Source organism: Elgaria multicarinata, chromosome 4 (genome assembly GCF_023053635.1).
Source record: "Elgaria multicarinata webbii isolate HBS135686 ecotype San Diego chromosome 4, rElgMul1.1.pri, whole genome shotgun sequence".
Taxonomy (NCBI): Eukaryota; Metazoa; Chordata; class Lepidosauria; order Squamata; family Anguidae; genus Elgaria; species Elgaria multicarinata.
In genome coordinates, this window is record NC_086174.1 from 115,897,471 (window position 1) to 115,920,817 (window position 23,347).

A 23,347-nucleotide genomic window follows, 5' to 3' on the forward strand; every position below is an offset into this window, starting at 1 on the left:
TGTGCTCCTCGGGATGGTCCCAGAATCATGGAAAAATCAGGTTTTCCATGGTTCCCGATATCCTGGGGAAAGAACCTGGTCTTCCCGGATTGCCCCCGGGGGCGATCCAGGGACAACCTCAGGATGTAGGCAAGGTGTAGACATGTCCCCTGTCTCTCCTGCACCCTATTCTTATTATTTCATTTATTTATTACATTTATATACCACCCCATAGCCAAAGCTCTCTGGGCAGTTTACAAAGATTAAAACACGGAACATTAAAAACAAATATACAACATTTAAAACCATAAAAAGCATAAAATCAGACAATATTTATCCAAAACAACTATTCTGGGGTCAGTTAAAAAAACTCAACATATGCTGTTAAATGCCTGGGAATAGAGAAAAGTCCTGACCTGGTGCCAAAAAGATAACAATGTTGGCGCCTAATGGGCCTCGTCGGGGAGATCATTCCATAATTGGGGGGACACCACTTAAAAGGCCCTCTCCCTTGTTGCCATCCTCCAAGCTGCCCTCAGAGTAGGCACCCAGAGGAGGACCTTAGATGTTGAGCATAGTGTCTGGGTAGGTTCATGTTGGGAGAGGAGTTCCATAAGGTATTGTGGTCCCAAGTCATGTAAGTCTTTATAGAGTAAAACCAGCACCTTGAATTGGGCTTGGAAACATACAGGCAGCCAATGCAAGTGGGCCAGAGTCAGTCTTATTATGTTCAAACCTTCTGGTTCCTGTTATCAACCTGGCTGCCACATTTTGCACAAGCTGCAGCTTCCAAACCATTTTCAAAGGCAGCCCCACATAGAGTGTATTGCAGTAGGTTAACAGAGCATAGACAACTAAAGCCAAGTTATCCCTGTCCAGACAGGGGCATAGCTGGGCCTCCAACCGAAATTGGTAGAAGACACTCTGTGCCACAGAGGCCATTTCCCCCCTCCCCCACATCAATGGCAGCCTTAAAGGCCCCATTAACACAAGAGTAAAGGCACGAATGTTCCGGAGATTGTGCAATGCTCCTGAATTGCACAATTCTCCCTGTTGCATCAATGGCTGCCTCTATTGATGAAGGAAGGGGAAGTGCACAATTTGAGCACAGAGGTGGCTGGATGTTGAGCACTCGCTGGGCCAAGCCAAGCCTCAGAAGAGGCTCAATGCGGCCTGCCAAGCAAGAGCAGAGCAAGCATCCGCTGAGGCGAGCACACACAAGTTCGCCCACTCTTAGCATTAACACAAGCTCTGATGTCATAGAACTTATTATTTTCTCAGTATTTTAAAACCTAATTTAACTTAAATTTAAACTTTGCTGCTTTAATTCCATATTTTAACCTATATCTAATTTTGCTGTGTGGTTTTATCCTGGTTGTGTGTTTTATTTTGTATTTGTATTTTTAGATAGTTGGTTGTTTTTATGCTCTTCATGGTTTTAATTTTTGTGAACCGCCCAGAGAGCTTTGGCTATTGGGCGGTATAGAAATGTAATAAGTAAATAAATAAAATAAATCAAAGCTACCTCCAAAACTGAAATAGGGGGTCAGCATTATATCTGCACTGTTTGGTGTTACATCTGCATTTAGACATAAGGATTGTTTTAGAATTGTAGCTGGCTGGAGGAGTGGGTGAAGGATATGAGACTGTGACAAGTTCTGTCAACATTCAAAATTACAGGTTTAGCCAAAATGATGATGAGTCAGTTTAAAATGGCTGAGGAAAAATTTCACACTAATGTTGCATGGCGGCAGTAGAAATGTGTATAATTTTACTTCTGTCAGCTAGGAAACACACTAATAATAAAAAAAAAACAGTACAAGCATAATAAACACTAACACTATTCACATGCAATGTTTAAATGGGGTTTGGTGGAGATCATGTCCACATTACATATTTTCTGCAAACATTTATATGTCTGAAAATGACATATTAGGATCGTTTAAGGAGAAACTGAAACGTAAATGAAAACGGAGTATAGGAAAATTCAGTTCCCACGACCCTGATGTTATAGATGTCCGTACCTCTGAGAGTATATAGAATTGATTGCATTGATACCGCTGCACATATCTATAGCCTGGATAACTCACGTGGAGAAAGCACCATGCAATTATGTTCTGTCAACTGCAATCCTGTTATAATGGGCTGCTGCCGCCAAATGGAGCTGGCTCAATGGAAAAATGAAATGTCTTTCAGAGGATGTGAAGGTTGAATTGTTTCTGTTGGCATCATCCCATCATAACCCAAACCACACAATTCTGTGCTGCGATTTCTTTTACTAGAGATTATTTATTTCCATGTATTTAAAAAGCCTTTTAGACCACCATTTAGAGCATATAGGCCACTCAAGATGGTGTACGAAGAAAGCCATAAGATCGCATAAAATCCCATAACATCAACTAATCAGCTTACTAAAACACAGGCATGCCTGAGGAATTTGTTCAGTCTGCATTTCAAAGCAAACTGACCTAATCTACTCCTTCTGGACTATATGCAGCTCCGAACACAGTTATCCTTCAGATTTCACGTTTCTCTGAATTTTTTGATAGGATTCTCATCTCAAAACGTGCACCATAAATGCACATAAAATGCATGCTTTAAGATAAAATACATTTTGAAATGCATATTTGAGGGGAAATATGTTTAGAAATGTATATTTTGAGAGGAAAATATGTTTTTAAAAAGCACATTTAAATACAAATCTCCGTGTGGATTTTTGTTATTAAAAAAATTGCAAATTAATGCAGAATGGACTTATGAATGAACACATGTAAAACCAATAGACTGATCTGTGCACCTCTACTAAAACAATCGTCCTAATTAAAGAAAAGCCACAATATACTCTGGAAACAGCAGATGCAACTAACGTGGACTTTTTTCCCCTTACTTTTAAAAAAAGGCTTTGGAGTCTTTCTTAAAACAATATTGATGTGGCCATGTGTATTTCCCAGGGGAGGGAACCCCAAAAGCGTAGGTTCACCACTGTGCCTGTTTACTAACAACCTTACAGATTGTGTGCTTTCTAGAGATGATCTTCAAACCCCAAATTCTCCCCATCTGAATTTCTTCCTGGAGTTGAAAGTTCTGAATTACTTGGGCCACAGCTAGACCTAAGGTTTATCCTGGGGTCATCCAGGGTTCACCCCTGCCTTAGCACTGTATCCCCTGTGTGTCACCTAGATGAACAGGTTTGACCCCTGGATGATCCAGGTATAAAGCTTAGGTCTAGCTATGGCCTTGATCTTGTGTGCAGAGTAACACTGATGTGTTAGCAGTCTGCCATTATTCTCTCTTGATGTCCACATTTTGTACTGTTTGCGGCAGCTTTCACTCCTTTCTGTTTGTCCCCAACTTCGTGTGTCCACACCACTGCCACCTCCGTACTGTGTGGATGATCAATGTCACGTATAGAACAGAACACCTTGGAAAAAGAAATGTTGATGCAATGATGTGCTTCTCTCTAGCCAAAAGCACATGCATCAATTCTGAAGTTTGTTTTAGAAAATTCTCTTATCTGAAAGTTTTACTGGCTTACTGAAGCAAGCACTTAAAATCCAGAAGGTAATACAGATTCTCTTACAATTCAAAAGCTCTGCTGAATAAGAGTTTAATTTTTCTGACCTTTTTAACATGCTTCTCTTCCAGCTCTTTTCGCAAAATATCACAAAGTGCTCTTGTCCTCTCAAATGTCACACATTTCTTCTGTGTACCTTAGGTATTCAAAAAAGACACCCGTTAAAATTTAAACTATGTGTGTGTTTTAAATTGTTTCTCATCTCAGCCTCGCCCGCCCGTACCCACTGCATGGCTCTTCAATGTATGATCAATCCCAATTGTCCCTGATCGTGCAGCCCTTTGAACAATGTAATCTACAAAAACAGTTGGTCACAGATAGTCAGCAGCAATTCCTGAGATTATGCCCGTTTGAAAAATTGAAATTGCAGGAACCCTTGGAAGAATAACACTTTTCATATTCTTCTCCATCCTGGTTGGGGATGTACAAATCAGCAAAACCTAAGCTCATTGAGGTTCTCCAAATTCTACCTTGAACAACAGTTAAAGCTACAAGAGCCCTGCCAGATACAAAAGAGGGCAGTGCTCCTGCATCTTTCTGTTGTGATGAAGAGGGAGTTTCACCATGTGCTACATGCATACAATTGATACCTGCTGAAATTCCCTTTTCAATACAACTGTTAAAGACACAGGAGCCCTGTCTGCCTTTCCATATGGTCACCCTACTTGAAGATCATTGAAATTCATGTCTGTATCAGATTGTGAGCTTTGGGGAGTATCCAGTGCTGTCAAGCAAGACCCACTGCTAGTGCAAGCAAGAACCACTGCTTGTGCAACAGGGAGCTAGTGGTTCTAAAAGCAACCAGAATTGTGCAGAAATGCTGATTTCCAGAAGTGGGCAGATCAGTGGTGCTCCTAGAATAATATACAAGTCCTTACTATGTTTCACTGAAGATGTTAGTTGTGGCAGGAGAAATTGAAACAGGAATGAATGAATATTCAAGGAAGTTAAAAGGTGTACATTACAAATGTTATTTATAATTATTATTTGTGGCTTTCTCCTCAAAGTTAGACCCATAAAAGAAACCCAAACCAAATGATATGTCTTATGCTCAGTAATGATTTTCTTAATGGTGTAATGAGATCAATAGTCTTGCAATATTTTCCCCCCATTTCTGTGGCTATTATTCACTCACAGATATTTAGAAATGTATTTGTATACTGTATTCCAGAGAAAACAATGGGTTCCATTAGCATTATCCTAAGATATTCTTCCTTTTACTGCACAAACTTCATTATAGTGGTGAAGACACACACACACACACACACACACACACCAGGCTATTCAAGCTTAATGCAAATGGCTTGGATTCAGGGTTGACGTTCTGTGGACTGAGGGGCTCCTCTCATCTGTGGAAGGCTTGCGATTGAGCTGAGCATATCTGTTGGTGGAATGGGGACGAGGCAACCTTTGCAGATTATCTTAAGAACATGAAAGGAACCATGCTGGATCAGAGCAAGAGTCCATCTAGCCCAGCAGTTCACACAGTGGCCAACCATCTGCACTTCCCTATGTCCCTAAACATCTGCTCCAGAGGGTTGAGAGGTGCTCCAGAACAGTAGAGGCGGTGGCTCTTGGAGCTGCAGGTGGAGCAAGGAATCAATGAAAACCACCTCACCCCATTTCCATGGCCAGGGTATCCTAAGCAGCTCAGAGAGGCTCCCACTGTTGGGGTGAAAACCCAGATCCCAAGCAGATCCCAAGATATACTGTCCTGCATAAATATGACATCTATATATGCAATTGTGAAATTTATATTCCAGCCTAATTCTTCTCATAATGTATCAGCCTTCTAAATCTATTTTTTGTTTGTTCTTTTCATGTAGGGTTATGATGATGGATATGGGGGTGAATACGATGAAACAAGTTATGAGGCCTATGATAATAGCTATGCCACACAAACACAGAGGTAAGCACGTCTTAAAGATAAGTTACTATAGTACGTTTTTGATTTACTCAATTTCCTTCCATAGCAGCTGTAATTCTTATTCTGCCAAGAGTTACCACTATAATCACTTCTCAAGATATCTCAGTTCTTCTAAAAAATAAATCCTGTACACCATCTAACAGTGTTAAATTTATCAGGTTTAACTGCCATTAGAATGGGTGGTGCAATGAAAGTGGAAATGGAAAACCCTGATCATTTTCAAAAGGATCTGGAAAAAGTTCTCCTTCTCGAATGGGCTACCATTTGCAACCCTGACTCACTGTCTTATCCCATCCCATCTAATATATCTTCTCATTGAATTGTGCTAAAGGACTGAATGGCAACAGTTCAGTTTCAAGTAAAAGCCAAGAGTGATAGCAGTCAATGATGTTTTGATATGAAATACATAATTGAAAAGATACTGTGTATAATTAAGACTTGTTCCAAGGTATAGGCCTTAGCTGGACCTACCTTCTATCCCACGACGGATGAGGGAAGATCTGGCGTGATTAACGCGAGATCCCTCCTCCTTTTACATGTAAGGCGCGATGACCTCAGGAGAAGAGGCGTCACGCCCGCCATTTTTTATTTTTTAATGAAGATGGCGCGCACAAACGGCTGTGCGCAAAGGTAAGGTTTTTTTAAAATTTTAACTTAATTTCCCTACTCCCCCCAACCTGCCCCCAATGGGCACAGCGCTCCTGAGGAGTGCTGTGCCCTGTGCGCGGCTCCCGGCTCTGTGCAAGTAATCGCGCGGAGCTGGGTCAAGCCGCGGCAACGGGCCACACGTTCCACGGTCTTAGGCTAAGCACAGGACCATGGAAAAAGCAGGCCCAAAGTAGAGGGCGAAATCCCGGAGCAAGGGAGGGATCATCCCTCCCTGATCCCGGGATCCCCTGTGCATCATGCAGATGCACAGGGACGATCCCGGGGTTCGCCCTAGGATTTCGCCCGGTCTAGCTAAAGCCATAGACTCATGCCATAGCAGATATATAGGAACATTTCTAGAACTCGATTTCCATAACAGGAAAACAAAATCAGGGATAAGGAACAGAATCAGAACCAAGACCACAATGAGAGAGGAGCTTGTGGTGGCTTATGGAATAAAGAGCATGATTCAGGATGTGGGACAAGCCAAGGCAAAGCAAGCAAACTTCCAGAACTGATCAGGTAATTCACAGTAGAAAGAGGTAGAGGAGCTGCCACTCAGCAGAATCAATGAGCTCACCACTCAAGAAGGAATCCAAAAGTGCAAGTCTTTCAAGGCATGTGAGAAGGCTCCTGAAAAGGAAGGGGCAGAGAGTTGCTTCAAATATGGCATTGCCCTCTTTTATGCAAGTACAAGAGTCTTACTCACAGCTACCATGTGTGACGCCAAGTATAACAGGGTTACATACTGTTTGGTGAGATATCCCTCTTGGCACGATCTAAGAGCTCTTTCAAATCAGTACTGAGTTTGGAAAGCCCTGCCAAAAGTAAGATGTGAATCGCCCACACAGGTAAGAAGTAACAATGAAATCAGTACATTACTTGGTGCTCAAGGCAAAACAAAGTGCTGACTGGAATAGTCAGCAGTCCAGACCCATGGTCAGTGCTGCACATTGACCTGTGTTCTAACAGGCCATGGTTCAAAGCAGAGGAGTAGGCAATTCTTTATCCAGACAAAATGGGGCCTAGCCATCTCTCAGCACTACAACTCCTAAACAATCCCCTAAAATATAACCTGTTCAAATACTATGGTGACTGAAGTGAGAGTCCCAGGCTACCTGCAAGACCTGAATCCTGAGATTAGCTAGTCATCAGGGCCTAAAACCTCTTAAAACTAAAGATGCTGACTCATGAGTTGATGGCACCATAACAAAGAAGTTGATGGAAGGAAGACCTAAGGCAATAATTTCTAGTCTTTTAAAATGATTGCTTTGGAGGACACCCATGTCCAAATGAGGGCAGAAATTGTGCCAAAAGAAGGAATAGGAGGGACTTTGTGCATTGTAGTTGGCAAGCTTTCTGCCGGAATCATTCACTGGAGAAATGCATGGCTTGTCCTCCAATATCAATGGCATATCAGTACCCATTCATTCCATTAACTCTCAGCCTCAGGTCTTCAGCAGTTCTTGAAACCATGTATTAATAAGTAAGTAATAGCTGGCTGAATAATACTTGCAGTAATATTCTCTGGAAAACTGAATCACGAGTTAATAATTCAGCTTTATTGGAAGGCTCAAGACAACAGCCAACCATTGAGATTGAATTTACAATCAGTTATTGAGTTTGAGGGATTTTCTCTCTAGTTATACTACTTTCATCCTGTTATTATGTTCCTGCTGTCTGCTAGATTGTTCCACTGCATGTCTTCATTTCTTAAGAGGTTTAAAGCCTTTACTGAGGAAACAGGAAAGTCTCCCTTGCCAATTTGTTCATCTGGGGTTGAAAATATCTTTCATTTAAGTCAGCAACAACATGACTTCGAAAATTAGCTATGATACATGGACTCTTGGAGTGGTGCTGAAAGGGGAATTTCAGCAGGTGCAGCTTTTCCCCACATAGCAGCAGCCTGGCAGGATTTGTTTGTTTGATTGATTTTAATGTGTATATACCACCCTTTATTAGAATAAATTCCAGTTTAATCTTTTTAAAATACAATTCAGTTAAAACATTTTTAAAAACCTGCTACTCAGATGTTGATTGTTATATTTTAGGAGTGGGTAATTGCTGGCCTTTCAGATATTGGTGGACTACATCTCAGAATAACAATAAATAATAATACTTAGTATTTATATCGTACATTTCAACTGTTCAAAGTGCTTCATAGAAATCTCAGTAATTCTTACAACAGTCTTGGAAGGCAATCAGAAAGAGGAAAATGAAGAGCAGTATGAACCCCACAACAACTAGAGACAGAGGGTTGGATGCCATGCAGTTATGTACCTGGGAAAAAAATCCTTTGGGAACAGTTGATAATTAGATTTCACTTTTTCTTTTGTCTGTGCACTCTCTTGTGAACTGTTACATATGAAACACATCTAATTCCCTTTAAAGCACATGTCTACCTGGTACTCAGCATGGAACCAGTGGAGGTGGGAGAAATATATTTCATGTTTTATGTTGCACCTTATAGTTTTAATTTTTGTGAACCACCCAGAGAGCTTCAGTTATTGGGCAGTATAGAAATGAAATGAATAAAAATAGAGAATAGGTGAACTGACAGTGGCCCTTTTATATACAGTCCTCTGGGTAGGGATGGGCAAACCCCCTCAGTCGATTAGGGGTCAGATAGTATTAGTATTGTATTTTATAATGGTTCTCTTTCATGTTAATACAAGGGGAGCATGATGGGCCATGTAAGAATTTTTTTCTCCACGTCTGTGGTGTAATTGGATGGCCTATTGCTCTTTCCCATTTAGTTTTGAAGCTGTTACCCTTGTTTCATCTCTCTCTATAATTAACAAATAAATCTGTGATAGTAAGCCTTTCCGTTTCTTCCGTTCATAAATTAGTTGTTCAAAAGCAGTTGATCCAAATTCAGCATGGTGTTATGAATGTTAGAATTTATGTAGGATCTTAATTGGTTATAGTGTAGCTCAAGAAGGACCTGCCCTATTTTGTGTGTGAGATCGTTTAAGAAAATGCATTTATAGTTTTTCACCATTTGTATGAATTTATAAACTTTGTGCACATTGTATTTCATCCACACTTTAATCTACAGGGAAATTTGTGCAAATTTGGGGATTGTTTGCACAGTTTCGATGTTCAGTAGCAGTTCATTTTGTGCAACTTCACACAAAACAATCAGCAATCACAAACATGAGTGCAATCTGATAAGAGATGAACCATAAGCTGATGTTTGGAGAATCTTGGGGAGATCAAACATTCCCCCATCCCTAGTGTACTGCAGAGTTAGTAGTACAATGAAATTAATAATCCACAGAAAATGGGGGTTCACATTAGGGGTGTGCAAAGTGGGTCTTCTCTGCCTTGAAATTTGATCTAGAGCTCTGAAGAGGTTATTCTCTGCTTCGATTTTGGAGTGCCCCCTTTCTCCGCCTTGTCAAATTAATTATCAAATTACTTGTTCAGTATTCAAGTAACCAGTATTAACAGAAATGCTTACAGCTACTCATTTTTAAAGATAAAGAGATAAAAGCTCTTAAAGAGGGCTTTAGCCCCACCGAGATTGAATCAGATCAGTTCATACTTTGATTTTTTAGGCGTCTTTAAATGGAAATTAACAAAAATGCTTATATCTGTGTAATTTTTATAGATAAAGAGATGAAACATGGCAACATGATAGCTCTTAAGGAGGGCTTTAGCCATACCAAGTTTGAATCAGATCCATTCATGCCCTTTTTTAAAGGATTTTTTAAAAAGAGTTCCCCACTCCAGCCTTCTCCAACCTGGTGTCCTCCAGATCTATTGGACGGACGGACACACCCTGCACCCAGCCACTAAAATAAAGAAACTGCCTGTGCCTGACTCAGGTGTAGAAGTTTCCTCACTCACCATGCCAGCCAGCCAGCCAGCCAGCTCAGCAGCACTTTCACACTGTAGAAATGTGGATGACTGACTTCTATGAGTCTGACCAGAAATGTGCTCCCTCTCGCCCTCCCCACCCCCACAGCCAGAATCAGCAGCAAATTAGTGATTCCCACACCGCCAAACACTGCGATTGGAGGAGAACACAGGGACAGCGCTGTGGCTATTCCTAATTGGTTAGCCACAGAAGTCAATATCAAAGCTACCCCTCACCCCACTCAGCGGCTTTCAAATATGGAGATATTCAGTTTACACACACACACACACACACACACACACACACACCAGGATAATTCCAGAGAATTTAGAAGCTCCGATTGGGCATGTCTATACTCTGATATTCATCGATCGGTTTGGAAGCAGCCAATCTCTGCTCTGGAAGATTGATTGCTCCACGGATGTTTGCGGTTACCGGAGAATTCCAGGGTGGAGTGCACACCCCTAGTTCACACAATCTTCCTGCATGCATACAAAGTATGCTGGGGTTACGGAGTCATGCCAGCTAGATGTGTCCCCTCTGCTATCACCTTACATGAACTGGTGATGGTCCACTACTGACCATGTGTTCAGCAGACATGTAAAGGAGCCCTGCCTGTGTACACATGTAGAGCTCCTACAGAAGCAGGAATCCTAAACCAATCAGGATTTCCCCTCACATAAAGGACCTATATACACATACATCTCTACAAGATGTGTGCCTCAGTGGTAGGAAGCAAGGCTAACTGGTGTGATACCACAGCCCCTTCACATGTATTTTCAAGATTTGAGGGTTGTGTATATCCCCATCTTGATTCACTTCTGGTCAGCCTGCTCTGAAGCCAGTTCTGGATTGATTCAACAGAAAGGCGGGTACTCAGAGGAGCTGGCGCAAGGCAAAACCTACCCACATCCAAAGACTATAAGTTTGGTTTTTTTTAAAAAAAAAAATTACATTTATATACCGCCCCATAGCCAAAGCTCTCTGGGCAGTTTACAAAAATTAAAACAGTGAACATTATAAACAAATATACAAAATTTAAAACCATAAAAAGCATAAAAAAGCAGACAATATCTATTTAATTGTGTTTAAACCTGTTGTCCTAGAGCTAATAGTGTTTGGCGAGATCTTCCCTACTGCTTTATAGCGGTATTGAAGTGCACTGATAACTGTTGGGGCACATTCCATATACTCTTTTCATAGTGTTATTTCCTGCTTTTTATTCCACATTTGTAGATCTGATAGATGTAGATCTGGCTTTGGCCCTTAATCTGCCTGATTCTTTAAGAAGATGGCATAGCTGGTGCAGTCCTATTACAATTTCACTTCAGAGGCTCCCATAGGATCCATTTCGCAGCAGTGAATATCAGATTCATTTGTATTATTTGAAGCACTTGGAATAGTTGGAATCTAGAGATGTAACAAGTCCTCTATAAGAATATGCAATGTCCGTTAGTAATCATGGTTGAACTGACTTCATAAATCAGCTAAACATTAGTCAAACCTTGTAACATTTTAAAATGTCAACTTTAATTTTAATATATATTTTTTCCTGGATATGCTATGGTCCTTATTGTTACCAGATCTTAAACACTGAGCCAAACGTATCAGACAAATAGCCTAGAAGACTAATAGAGATTAAATTTTTTAGCACCACGTCTCCTGAGCAATCTAAAAAACAAAGTTACACATAGGCATACATTCACAGTAACATTTGCAAATGAACTTCCTTGATACCAAGTTGTAGATCCTTGATAACTACCATTGCTTGCATACTATACATCCTGAATTTTCCCTCTTCATTAAACCTTATAGATATAAGATGGCTTGAATACATTTCAATAGATATAGAGTGCCATATTTAGATATTCTAGCTAATATGTAGTAACAAATCACTTTACAAATAGTCCAATTAATTTCTTTTCCTTTCTTGTTTGCTTTGAAGATAAAAGATTACAAAAAGTAGATTATAAAAAGAAAAAAGATGTGAAACAACAGTAATGTTTGCAATAAACATTTAAATGAGCAAAAGCAATGTTTGAAGGTACAGAGTACTACAGTATTAAAAATAAATAAGTTTTAATTTTTTTCCTGTTTTTAATGTTCTTGTTTTTATTGTTCTAAATTGTTGTACACTGCCCTAATTGCTTTTTAGCACTTAAGGCGGTATATAAATATTTATAAAAAAATAAATAAACAAACAACTCTCTATTTGGAATGCTTCTATTCAGGATTCCAACCATCTAGTTATGTCTGCCTCCAGGATACTATGAACTATTAATGAATCAAGGAAGCAAATTCATTCTCTGGCTTCTTCCCCCCTTTCCCCACATTTTTGGCTTTTCGCACCCAACATTCTGTGGCTCCTAGACAACCCTGAGGATTGTCAGTCCTCATTGTCAGTGAACCGCCCAGAGAGCTTCAGCTATTGGGCGGTATAAAAATGTAATAAATAAATAAATAAATAAATTCGGCCTTATTTTGTGGGGAAGGTTGCTACATTTGGTTATTTATTTTTTTATTGCAAACCATGGTGTACTCCTGCTTGCTTCTTAGTGACTCCATTTTGGCACCATTTCTTTTGTCATTGGGGTCAATGAGTTTTGTGTTAAAGCTCCATCATACCAGCGATTTATTGCACACTCACCATTCCTGGTATGTGGATTTGCTGCACAGTATTCACATGATGTCATCCCTGTCCTGCACTTATCTCACCCCTTCCCTCCCATTGTTGCATTTTATTTTGGTGCGGGGAAAGTCTGGATTATTTTGCCCTCTCGTTTTTTCCTTTGTGCTAATGGAGTCTTGATGATGAAAGGGGAGGGCAGGGCGGTTCTCCTCCTCCAACACAGTCATCGTAGGGAATTGTTAGTCAGTTGAATGGACTTTTTAGTGCTCCAGCCCACCTACCCCTCATTGCCCGCAGAAACGGAGCCCAGATGAAACCTTTAATTGCTAGATAACAAAGCCAGAGTGAGTGGGGAGGAAGAGCCCATGCCCATCAGAGTACCACAACCAATGAACTGGAGGAGGAAGGAGAAGGGGCGGGGTGGAATGGAAGAGCAAACAAGTGAAAACCCATGTGAGAAAGTGACCGTGTGTGAGAGAGCACTTGCAGCGCTTATGAAACGGAGGTAAAAAACTCGGAGACAAACCAGAGGGAAAAATAGGTGTGAGGGAGCACTTAGAGGGAATGATTCAGCATGCAAATAATAGCAAGTTTCCAGACATCTAAAATGTTCCCATATTTTGTGCTAAACCTCTGATAAGCTATTAACTTTACCAGATTAAGCATCTCCCAAATTTTGCTGAAAAGGTTCCGGCATGTTCGTGGATGGAATATTCTTGATCAGACCCAACATTAATCTAATTCAGCACAGTGCAACCAATAGTGGCCAACCAGAGATGGCAGTGGGAAACTCACAGGCAGGGCGTGATGATCCTAGCAATCCCCGTTTGTCCCTATTACATGGTAAACAGGTCTTGATAGGCCCACCTTTAATCATTTGACGCTTCCTCTCTTACTGGCCTTCATGATATCCCCAACTTGGTGTCCTTTAGATATTTTTGACTATAACTCCCATCAGCCTCAACCAGCATGGCCAATGTCATGCATAATGGGAGTTGTAGCTTAAAACATCTAGAGGGCACCAGGTTGAGGAAGATTGTGGCCTGTGCTATTCAAAAATGACAACACAGGTGGACTTCATTGGCAACAGATAGGGGACAGCTGGGTATTGCCCTATAATATAACAAAATAAAAGTTGTACAGAGATGGAACAATGACTATATAGTCTTGGTAATATACCATACTTGCTATTACTATTTTCTATTGTACACTGTCCTCATTTTAAGCAGCATGCACTGTATTTATACACTGCTGTATTTCATTTTAGGTTTTGTGCTTATATCTATCTCTTCATAAATAAAGATTTCCCTGTAATTTATTTTGAGACTATTGAATGAATCAAGTTAGCAGGCCTAAAAGATGACATTTTATGGGTCTTCACAGCAATCCACTTATGGCATTCATCATCCAAAACTGTTTTGAAATGCCACCTCTCATTTATTTGATTCAATGAGCACAACTGTATCAAATACACTACCCCTGAAGCAGATAAAAGTTTTTTCCCCTATAAATCACTTATGCCCTCTAAGATTCTTGGAAGACTTCTTTCTATTATAGATCTCTAATGTTATATATGATAGCCTCACTAACAGAATATCTCAATTTCATTCTCCAATTCTCCATTTCCTATTCCATTCCATTGCTTTCTATCCTTCTCCTCCAGCTGCCCCTATCTCTGGCCATCTATGTACAGAAGGACTGACCACATATGGAATAAATGTGGTTTTAATGTGTGTTCATTTGTGATTTACAAATCACTTTACTGTAAATGATTGACTGCAGGGATATTCAAATCTAGTCTTTTAAGAGCAAAGCAATCAAAGCTCTCTGCCTGGGCAGATGAATCTCTCAGTTTCAGTGTCTCCCACATTCACACTTCTTAAAATCTCATTTTTCCCCCCAATCTGAATATGAAGAAATCGGTGAATTTTGGCAAATACTTATCAAAACTGAACTGAAACAAAATTCTCACCCATCCCTAGTCAGTGGGAAGCCTAGGTGACAACATTTCACTATGACATTTTGGCTCAAACTGTATAGATATCCCTAAAGCAAAAAGAGAAATGGATTTCCCAGCAGCAGATCTGTGGCACACCAATATAAAGTGGGGAAAAGGTGCTCATGGATGGGACACTGTGTTTTCCGTGTTGTGGTTACTCATTGGGGAGGGAGAGATACTCTGCACATAGGTGCTTCACTGACATGGTTGAAATCATCTAAACTTTGCGCAAGCCTTCCATAGTTGGCTTCACACACTGATAGCCACCCCATGATTCATTCTGCTGGCATCCATGCTGCTAAGGTAACATGAATTGTACCTACCTGTCGGACTGCCATAATTGTAAGAATCCATACAACAACAAAAATATTTACATTTATCATATCAGCTTAGCCATGCTGTAGTAAATTGTGCCAGCCTGTAAGATCATAGTGACTAAACTGCATCTCCAAGGGTCCATATTTTTTATGTATTTATTTATTTATTTATTTATTACATTTCTATACCACCCAATAGCCGGAGCTCTCTGGGTGGTTCACAAAAATTAAAACCATTCAAAGTATAAAACAACAGTAGCTGATATTTAGACATTTTTCAATAGGAATATTTGATTGGGCAAACAGTGATCATTATAATTTATATACCATTTAAAAAAGCGAAGGTTGGCCAAATAGGTTTATCTCAATTGGGTGAGATTTGTGTCTCCAAGCATTTGAATCCCTCGAGGCAATACTTCCATGGAAAGTTAATTAAAGAGTTCTCACTAGAGGATTACCTGAGGGCAAATGCAGCCTATTCACATTTACATACAAATCCCCCATAATACTGTAGGTATGTAAGAAGAGAGAGAGAGAGAGAGAGAGAGAGAGGGAAAGCTCATGTTTTGTTGAGATAAAGCAAGACTATTAGCAACTAAGAGAGCTTTCTCTTTCATTATGAATATATATATATATATATATATATATATATATATATGCACATATGTGTTGTCTGTTTATATGCTTGTATGCAAATGGTTTTATATTGAGTACAATATCATATTTGTAAGGTTTTTAATCTTTGTAAACTACCCGGAAACCTTTGGCTATTGGATGGTATAAAATGTAATAAATGAAAGAAATGAAATTGATTCCAACAATCTTAGGGTTCCCTTGCAAAAGGTGAAGAAGTAAATATTTACTTTTTATTTATTTAATACATTTATATACGGTTTGACATATTCAAAAAATATCTCTTAGTTTACCAAAAATGCACTAAAATACATTAAAATAGAATATGTATAAAAACATTAAAACCAAGTGCTCACAGAGCCATAATTAGAAAGCAGACTGGGCAGCATGATCAATTGGGGAAGGCTTTAGTAGGAAGATACATCTTTAATTCATACCTAAAGCGTGCCACAATTGGTACCTCCTGTTTACCATGGGGAGGGCATTCCATAAGGTTCTCCATGCTACCATGGAGAAGGACCACTTCCGGGTTGCTGCAAGATAGCAATTTGCAGGTCACAGTACAGCCAGCAAGACCTCCTCTGATGAGCGTAATGAGCACATGGGTCTGTACAAACCAGAAATAAGAAGGGTAATTAGTTCAGGTCACCAAAGAAGGTCTCTGATTATATGCTAATAAACAAGGGCAAGAGGGGAGCTGATCAACAAACCAGTGGTCAGCTTTAGATTTCTCTACCATGGCCTCTATTTGAATTCATCCTTTCAAAGTAGCAGTAAAATTTGGCCTCTAAGCTTTAAGCTGAAATGCTAATAATTGTAAAAAAAAATAATACAAAAGCACATCGAAGCTCCTAAGCCAGCCATTTTTGCTAATCATAAATCTATTCATCTTGAAAAAGTGTTGCTCTTTGACTTTTAGATGTGTCTTATCTGAAATGCCTCTTTAAAAGTGAAGGTTGATACGTGACATACTGCTCTGCTTTAAGATCTTAATTTTCCCCTAGCTTGCTTACCGGACACTGTTTATTTACTAAGCAAACTTCCAATTTATTTCAGTGGCACAGAAGAGCTGATTGATTGCAATGCATGATGTATAGCATTGGCTATAGCAACAATAAATGCATGGCACATGGAGCACACCATCTTTTCATTCTGCATTACCTCTGTCTGATTTGGCTACTGCAAAAAGGACTCAAGAGCACTCCTGTATTTTTCACATCTATTTCTGCTCATCACTTCCATTGTTATTAGAGAAGTAGCCAAAAGCCAATAATAGGCGAAAAGAGGGGAGGGGTGGAGAGTTCTTTTCCATTTTCTAACTCCAGTAATCTTCTGCTGATAAACCTGGCCTTGCTCCAAAGGGGGTGGGGTAAGGGTTAGAGCTTCGGCTATTGGGCGGTATAGAAATGCAATCAATCAATCAATCAATCAATCAATAAAATAAGGGGCAGTATCCAATACTGATGCTCCAGACCTGCCATCACAGGACTACCATAAGAACTAGTGTTTCCAACAGCAACCCCAGAAATAAGCAGAAAGGCTCATTTCCAAAATGAGACAGCTCAGTGAAGTGTCCAAACTCTGCTGACCCGTGCCATTTCCAATTGCTGCAAGATCCATTAGCTTCCTGTTGTAGTAATGGTAAGAGCCACTAGCATGTGAGCAGCATTGGATGCTGCCCAAGGAATGCTCCCCTGTGATCCAGAAGTTATATTCGAGGTGTGGGCATTGCCTCCTTCCCTCCTTGTGGTTTTGGAATAGAGGGGAAGCATCAGAAATATATTGCCCCTTTCTTGCAAACCTGGATCTGCCTTCAAGAATGGAAGGTGATGGGTTTGTTCCCATTGCAGTGTTGTGCCCAGGTGAAGCACTTTATTTATTTATTTATTTATTTATTTATTTATTTATTTATTTTACTACACAGATGAATGACAACCTTTCACTTGCATAGGGGAAAAAAAGGTATGCACACAGGGACAATGCTGGTATAAGGGGTTAAACCTTCCCCATCTCCTGGTGATTTCAGCCCATTTCATTTGTTCCACAGAATTCAATGGGAGCCATCGAATATAAAGACAGTCCCTATTTGCATGGCCCCATCCTGGGTTCCCTTTCTTGGGAAAGGTCACACTACAGCAGAAATGGATGATTATTAGATATGTAGGCGGGTAGATAAGGGAGAACATGAAGCTTACAAGTAAGATTGACTTTAACCATGATTTACTGGTATGCCCATTCTTTTTTCCAGACCAAATCTTAATCCCATGATGTTATACAAGTAGGCATGCCAACATATGCTCATGTTTCCATGCTAGGAAGATACCACAGACTTGGAGACCATTTTTCTAACCTTCAGGAATTTTGCGTAAATTTTGTTGAAGAAAAATATGCACATTTCTTTAAAATGTACATTTCTCCCATAGACTAAAGCACAAAATGAACATTTGGGGGGAATGTGCACATTTTGGTATGTGTGAATTCCGAAACGGAAAAAAATCCAATTCCATCCATGGGCAGATGAAAGGCGCCCTGAAACATGGGTTGAACGGATTTTACACAATCCGTACATCCGTCACTCTTAACTATGTATAGGTCATGGCTCCTGTCTTATTTAAATCTTATTTATTTTAATTCTTTGTGTTCTGCTTTTTAAAACATTTTGTTCCAAAGACATTTACAAAAAAACAAATTGCCATGATATAATACAGATTAAAAATAAATCAGATGAAACAAATGCAAAGCACAATGTCATTGGAAAACTAGAGGGGAAATCAGAAAAAAGTGCAAATCAATCACAACGTGCATGATGGAATTAAAAAAAAAAAGTTTGCTACGTCACAAGCAGGAAGGAGGCAGTGACATTTGAACCAACTGAAAGCAGGTGGGAGCCTTTCCCTGGCAGGAGGCAAGGCCATGTGGATCTGCCTCTCATGCCAGTGATATGATGCAAAAGTTAATGCAACAGGGTCAGTCACGGTTTGCAGTGCAGGATCTGACTGCCCAACAGCTAAAAGGCCAACGTATAATGCAATCTTTCTTTGGAAGTTGGAAAAATATGCCCGTCTGATAGTGTGTTAATCTTGTATGTCTGACAAACTGTGCTTTCAGGTAGGTGCAGGGAAATGGCACTTTATGTTGCCTGCAGACTAATGTATGCTAATCACAGAGAATACTGACTTCTTTCCCATTAACACTGGCGAGGAAACCTGATTTTCTTGGGTGCATGAACACTGCGCTTGCTAAATTATAGGATAGAAATACAATTTAAAATTAAATAGCCAAGTTTTGTTTATGCTGAATTCATTTAATAATTGTTTACCGAGATCTGTTACACTTGTACCCAAATCTGAATTAATTGAGATTTGTCTTTTTACATTGTGTTAAGGTAGTCACCGAAAGCCATTTGTGCTGGCTCAAAGGTTTGAAACACAAATCAGTGATCACAGCTTAATAAAGTGCTAGATGAGAATATTATTCTAATAAATATAAGCAACAGACTATATTGCAACTAGGTTGGCAATAGAATGAATTAAAGAACCAAGTACAGCTGCCTCCAAATTCTGGGAATATTTAGATTCCAGCAGTGAATTCTGGAAGACTTGTGGATTACTAGAAATAGATGTGGAGCCAGAAAACCCATATGTGCAATTGGGCCCACTAGACTTGTACTAAGGTACAATACACCAACACAAATGAATGGTGCACCAGCACAAGCTCATGATCCCAGTTCTTGGGAACTTAGTGCCCAAAGCCCAGAACTGTGATGTGAAATGGCTGTCAATGCTGCCTTCCTTACTGTGTATCAGGTGACTGGGCACTGGTGCACTACTATGGGTATGACAAGCGTCAGCACCAATGACAACTAGTGGCCAATCTGACTTATGGGGCAGGCAGAGGGTGGGTCAGCAGAGGCAGAGCAGTCTTTTTAATCCCCAGCAGCCCATACCACAGAAAGGGGAAACTGAGGCATATGAACTTCAAGATCCACACAGAAGCACTGCTTTGGACCTACGTTCTTCTGTTCCAGCAACAACTCCCATTGCACAGACAACCAAGTGACTTTAAGATCAGGAGTGCACCCACACCACACACATAGATACTCAGGCATTCTCAATCACCTTAAGAAGAGAAACACCAGATATGGTTCTTTGGATCATTAGATATCCTTTACATCTCTGATAGGGATTCTCGGAAACATCAATAGACAAGCCCCATTGTGTATTTGCACTGCACAGGCTCAGTCATGTAACAAAAACACCACCACTACCACTTAGAGTCAGGGATTGGCTCATGCACTGTTGCCCACTGCCCATCATAATAAGGAAATGGTGAGAATCACTTGGGAACGGCTCTTCCATTTATTCTTTTGCTTCCAGCCAGAAAGCTCTCTTCGGATATTCCCAGCTTTTGCCAGAACAATCAATAGATCACCCCTGCCCAAAAGTCATTCCAACCTACCCCAGTCTGCATACTTGTGTGTTTGCCATAAAATAAAACCCAACACATGCATGGGATATTTGCTGGGGGAATGTTCTGAGTAGTCCCAGCTACTGTGTATGCACAGAACAATCCCTTAGCCAGTTAATAAGGGGGGAAGAAGGATCTCTGCTGTGGCTGCCTCAGGGAAACTGGGAAAGGTGGAGAACTGAGATGGGAAATGGGTCATTGTCCCCCAGCCCCTGCCGATTGACTGCAACTGCTCAGCTCAAGCCTAGAAAGTGTGTAGAGAGGGGCACTTTTTGGATATAATGTGGACTCCAGAGTAAAGAACCAACTTCGAGCACATATTTGTAGAAAATAATATGCTCACCTTTCCCTTTTACTCATTAGCGGTAGGAGTGGCAACACTAGGACGTCTAGCTAGGGCATGTTGGTGATATTATCAACATTCGTATTTACACTGCCTTGAGAGTCTTTGGCTTTAGCTAGACCTAAGGATTATCCCAGGCAAATGGAGGGGTCGTCCTTGCCTGCTCCCAGGATCCCCTGTGTGTCATTTGCATGCACAGGGATGATCCCGGGATATAGCCTGGTCTAGCCATGGCCTTTGACTAAAAAGCAACAAAGGAATACAATAAATAAAGAAATGTGTCAGAATTGTATTCATTTATTATTATTTTTAATTCCAATTATATTCTACCTTTCTTCTAAGAAGCCCAAGGCAGTTCAAGCTAGACCTAACAAAACCAGGCTAGTGGCACCAGAAATGATTGCCAACTCCTCAGTGGCTCCTGATATCTTCCTAAAGAGGAAAAAACATGGGACCTAGGATGTTGGCACAGAGGTGTTGAGGATCCAACACGGGCCTCAGTGCCAGGTTTATCCATTGCCACTGTACCCATCAGGTAATTTTGAGTAAGAAAGATGTTGGAGCAGCTGCAGTGGTTATCTACCACTATGTACTGCTGGAAAACGTTCCTCACATTGATCGCCATTTTATACGTATATTGATGGCAATACCATTGACTTCCTGGAAACAGAATGAGGCTAACACATCTTCTCAAACAATCATGCATTCATGGATGTGTGGGCCTCCAGTACAGCATCTTCTGGAGCTTCTCTAGGACAGGCCACCCTATTAAAAGCAGTTTGTTCCACTGAGTAAGTTGTTTATGTTATTTAGCCAGAATTAACTGACAGTCAACTGTGCAAAGATGTGCAGTGATGTGCAGATAAGAAAGGAGTTGACTTCCTTCCATGGCATTTATTGAGAAGTTGTTCTGATTTGCCAAATTCTGTTATTCAGTTTTTTGTTTCAAAATGAAAAGCATTTGAGGTGGGTGGGTGGGTGGGTGTGCGTGTGCGTGTGGGTGTGGGTGTTTTCCAACACAAAGCAGAGAATAACAATAAGGCAAAGAACATACACCTGCGACTGTGGCATCTTATTTTGCTGGCAATATTTGAGATAATGATAGTGCCCAAGAAAGGGACACTCCAACTCCAAATACAACTTAAAGACAGATAAGTGATGTATTTATTTTACAGGTCATTCTGAACGATACACAGTTTAATGAGATAAACATCAAATGTTGCAAATGCCTTGGCTGTGTTACTAGCATGAGTATTTCTAAGAGGCAGCCTGTACAAATGGAAAATGTTTAGCTTAGAGTAAGAATGACAGGTTGGGTAGCCACTTATGAATCACCCAAAAAGAAGAAACACATCTCCAGAAAAAAGAAGACCATGATTGTGACTATGCTAATTTATTTGTATAGATGCAAATTTAGGAATATGTATTATAATTTAAATAGAAGTACAGTACATCTCTCCATAGTGGGGAAGACTGTAACCAGGAGACCTGTGTACCTGCCTGTTCACCCTGTCGGGTGCTAAACCTGTTTTCTGTTGCTACTTTTGGCCCTCTAAACTGCCTTGGTGAGAGTGGTATCCTTTCCAACACTAATAGTGATATTTGCCTTCCTGAAGCTGGACTATTAAAGTTCTTTCCTAAAGTTATGCTTTGCCCTGCTGACAAGTCTGGTGCATCTTGGACTTTCCAACCCCTGTCAACAGCTTTTTTTCCCCCTATCACAAAGGATGCTTTGTTAGGCAAATGTGACTGTGATGTTATAGGGCAATGGGCACAATGAGCTTTATATCCCTTACAGTTCTGGGTTCCAACCTGATCTTTCCCAATGGTGGCACATGTCTTGGCAAGAAGTACACTTGAAGAACTGCAAGTCGAGGCAAACGTCCTGCAGGTTCATTCCAAGAATTGCAAGGCAACCGTTTCAGTGAGAAAGGTTTATTCAGGAGATATTGTGACCAGATTGTTCCAAGCCCTGATTGAAATATTTAATTCAAGTTAAGTGAAATTGAAGAACTGATTATATAGGTATTGTTATGGCAACCTGTAGTGGAAACATTCCTTCCACACCTTCAAACTGAAACCTTCAAAAGTCCACTGCCATTCAAGTGTTAAAAGAAAAATAAGAGGAGCTGTGCAACCTACTGTATGCTGTAGTTTTTGTTCATTATTTTTCATTTCAGTTTTTCCTCTTGAAGACTGAAGTTAATGGTTTGCTATTCTAGATTTTTTTTAAAGGGCAAAAATATCAAACTTACACCTTTATGTGTTGTTTAAATTTATTAGTTTGAAGCTTTCCTTTTGCAATAACTTTGCTTGCTGTCTGAATCTATTGCAGTCTGCCTGAATATTATGACTATGGTCATGGAACAAGTGAAGATGCTTATGACAGCTACGGTAAGGCCTGTTCTATTTTTGGTGAAAGTGTGAAGTTAGAAAACCAATCACTCAGTGACAACCCCAAATCACTTGTACAGTCTCCCGCTTTTGCTTTTACAGAAGCTAGGCTGAGCCGATTTATGTCATTCTGAGGTAAAATGTGACTTGTGGGACAGAGGCCGGAAAACTAAACAAATCCATTTTGCTAAGAGTTTCTCAAAGACATTAATCACAGTTGTAAATCAGTTTTAAAAGCAATGGTGAAAATGCTGATTAGTCCTCAAATTTATTTCATGGTGACTGAAATCTTAGTGGTTTGACAACAATGGAGTACATATCTGCTGTGTCACTATGCTGAAAATGCTTCACCCTTTTTAGATAGCAAGTATTTTATACGCTACTTGAATAAAAATGTATTGAATATATGGCAGGGGTGGACATCTTGTGGCCCTCCAGATGTTTTGGCCTACAGTTTCCATCAGCTTTAGATAGCATAAGCATGGTGAAGGAGGATGAGAGTTGTAAACCAAAACATCTGGAAGGCCACAAGTTGCCCACCCCTGGTATATTGCTTCCAATAGTTCAAAACTTGC

At 40.2% G+C, this 23,347-nt stretch overlaps 1 protein-coding gene and 1 long non-coding RNA gene across 2 annotated transcripts in view; one reads left to right on the forward strand and one right to left on the reverse strand.

Moving 5' to 3' along the window:
- Positions 1 to 23,347, forward strand: part of KHDRBS2 (KH RNA binding domain containing, signal transduction associated 2) — a 400,529-nt gene that overhangs the window by 364,520 nt on the left and 12,662 nt on the right. The window contains exons 7-8 of the mRNA XM_063125025.1: positions 5,380 to 5,462; positions 22,714 to 22,772. Of these exons, the coding sequence (XP_062981095.1) occupies positions 5,380 to 5,462; positions 22,714 to 22,772 (142 nt within the window). The remainder of the gene's footprint in view (positions 1 to 5,379; positions 5,463 to 22,713; positions 22,773 to 23,347) is intronic.
- The window catches only part of LOC134397948 (uncharacterized), a 153,750-nt gene that overhangs the window by 50,031 nt on the left and 80,372 nt on the right, over positions 1 to 23,347 (reverse strand). The gene's annotated exons all lie outside the window — the stretch shown is intronic.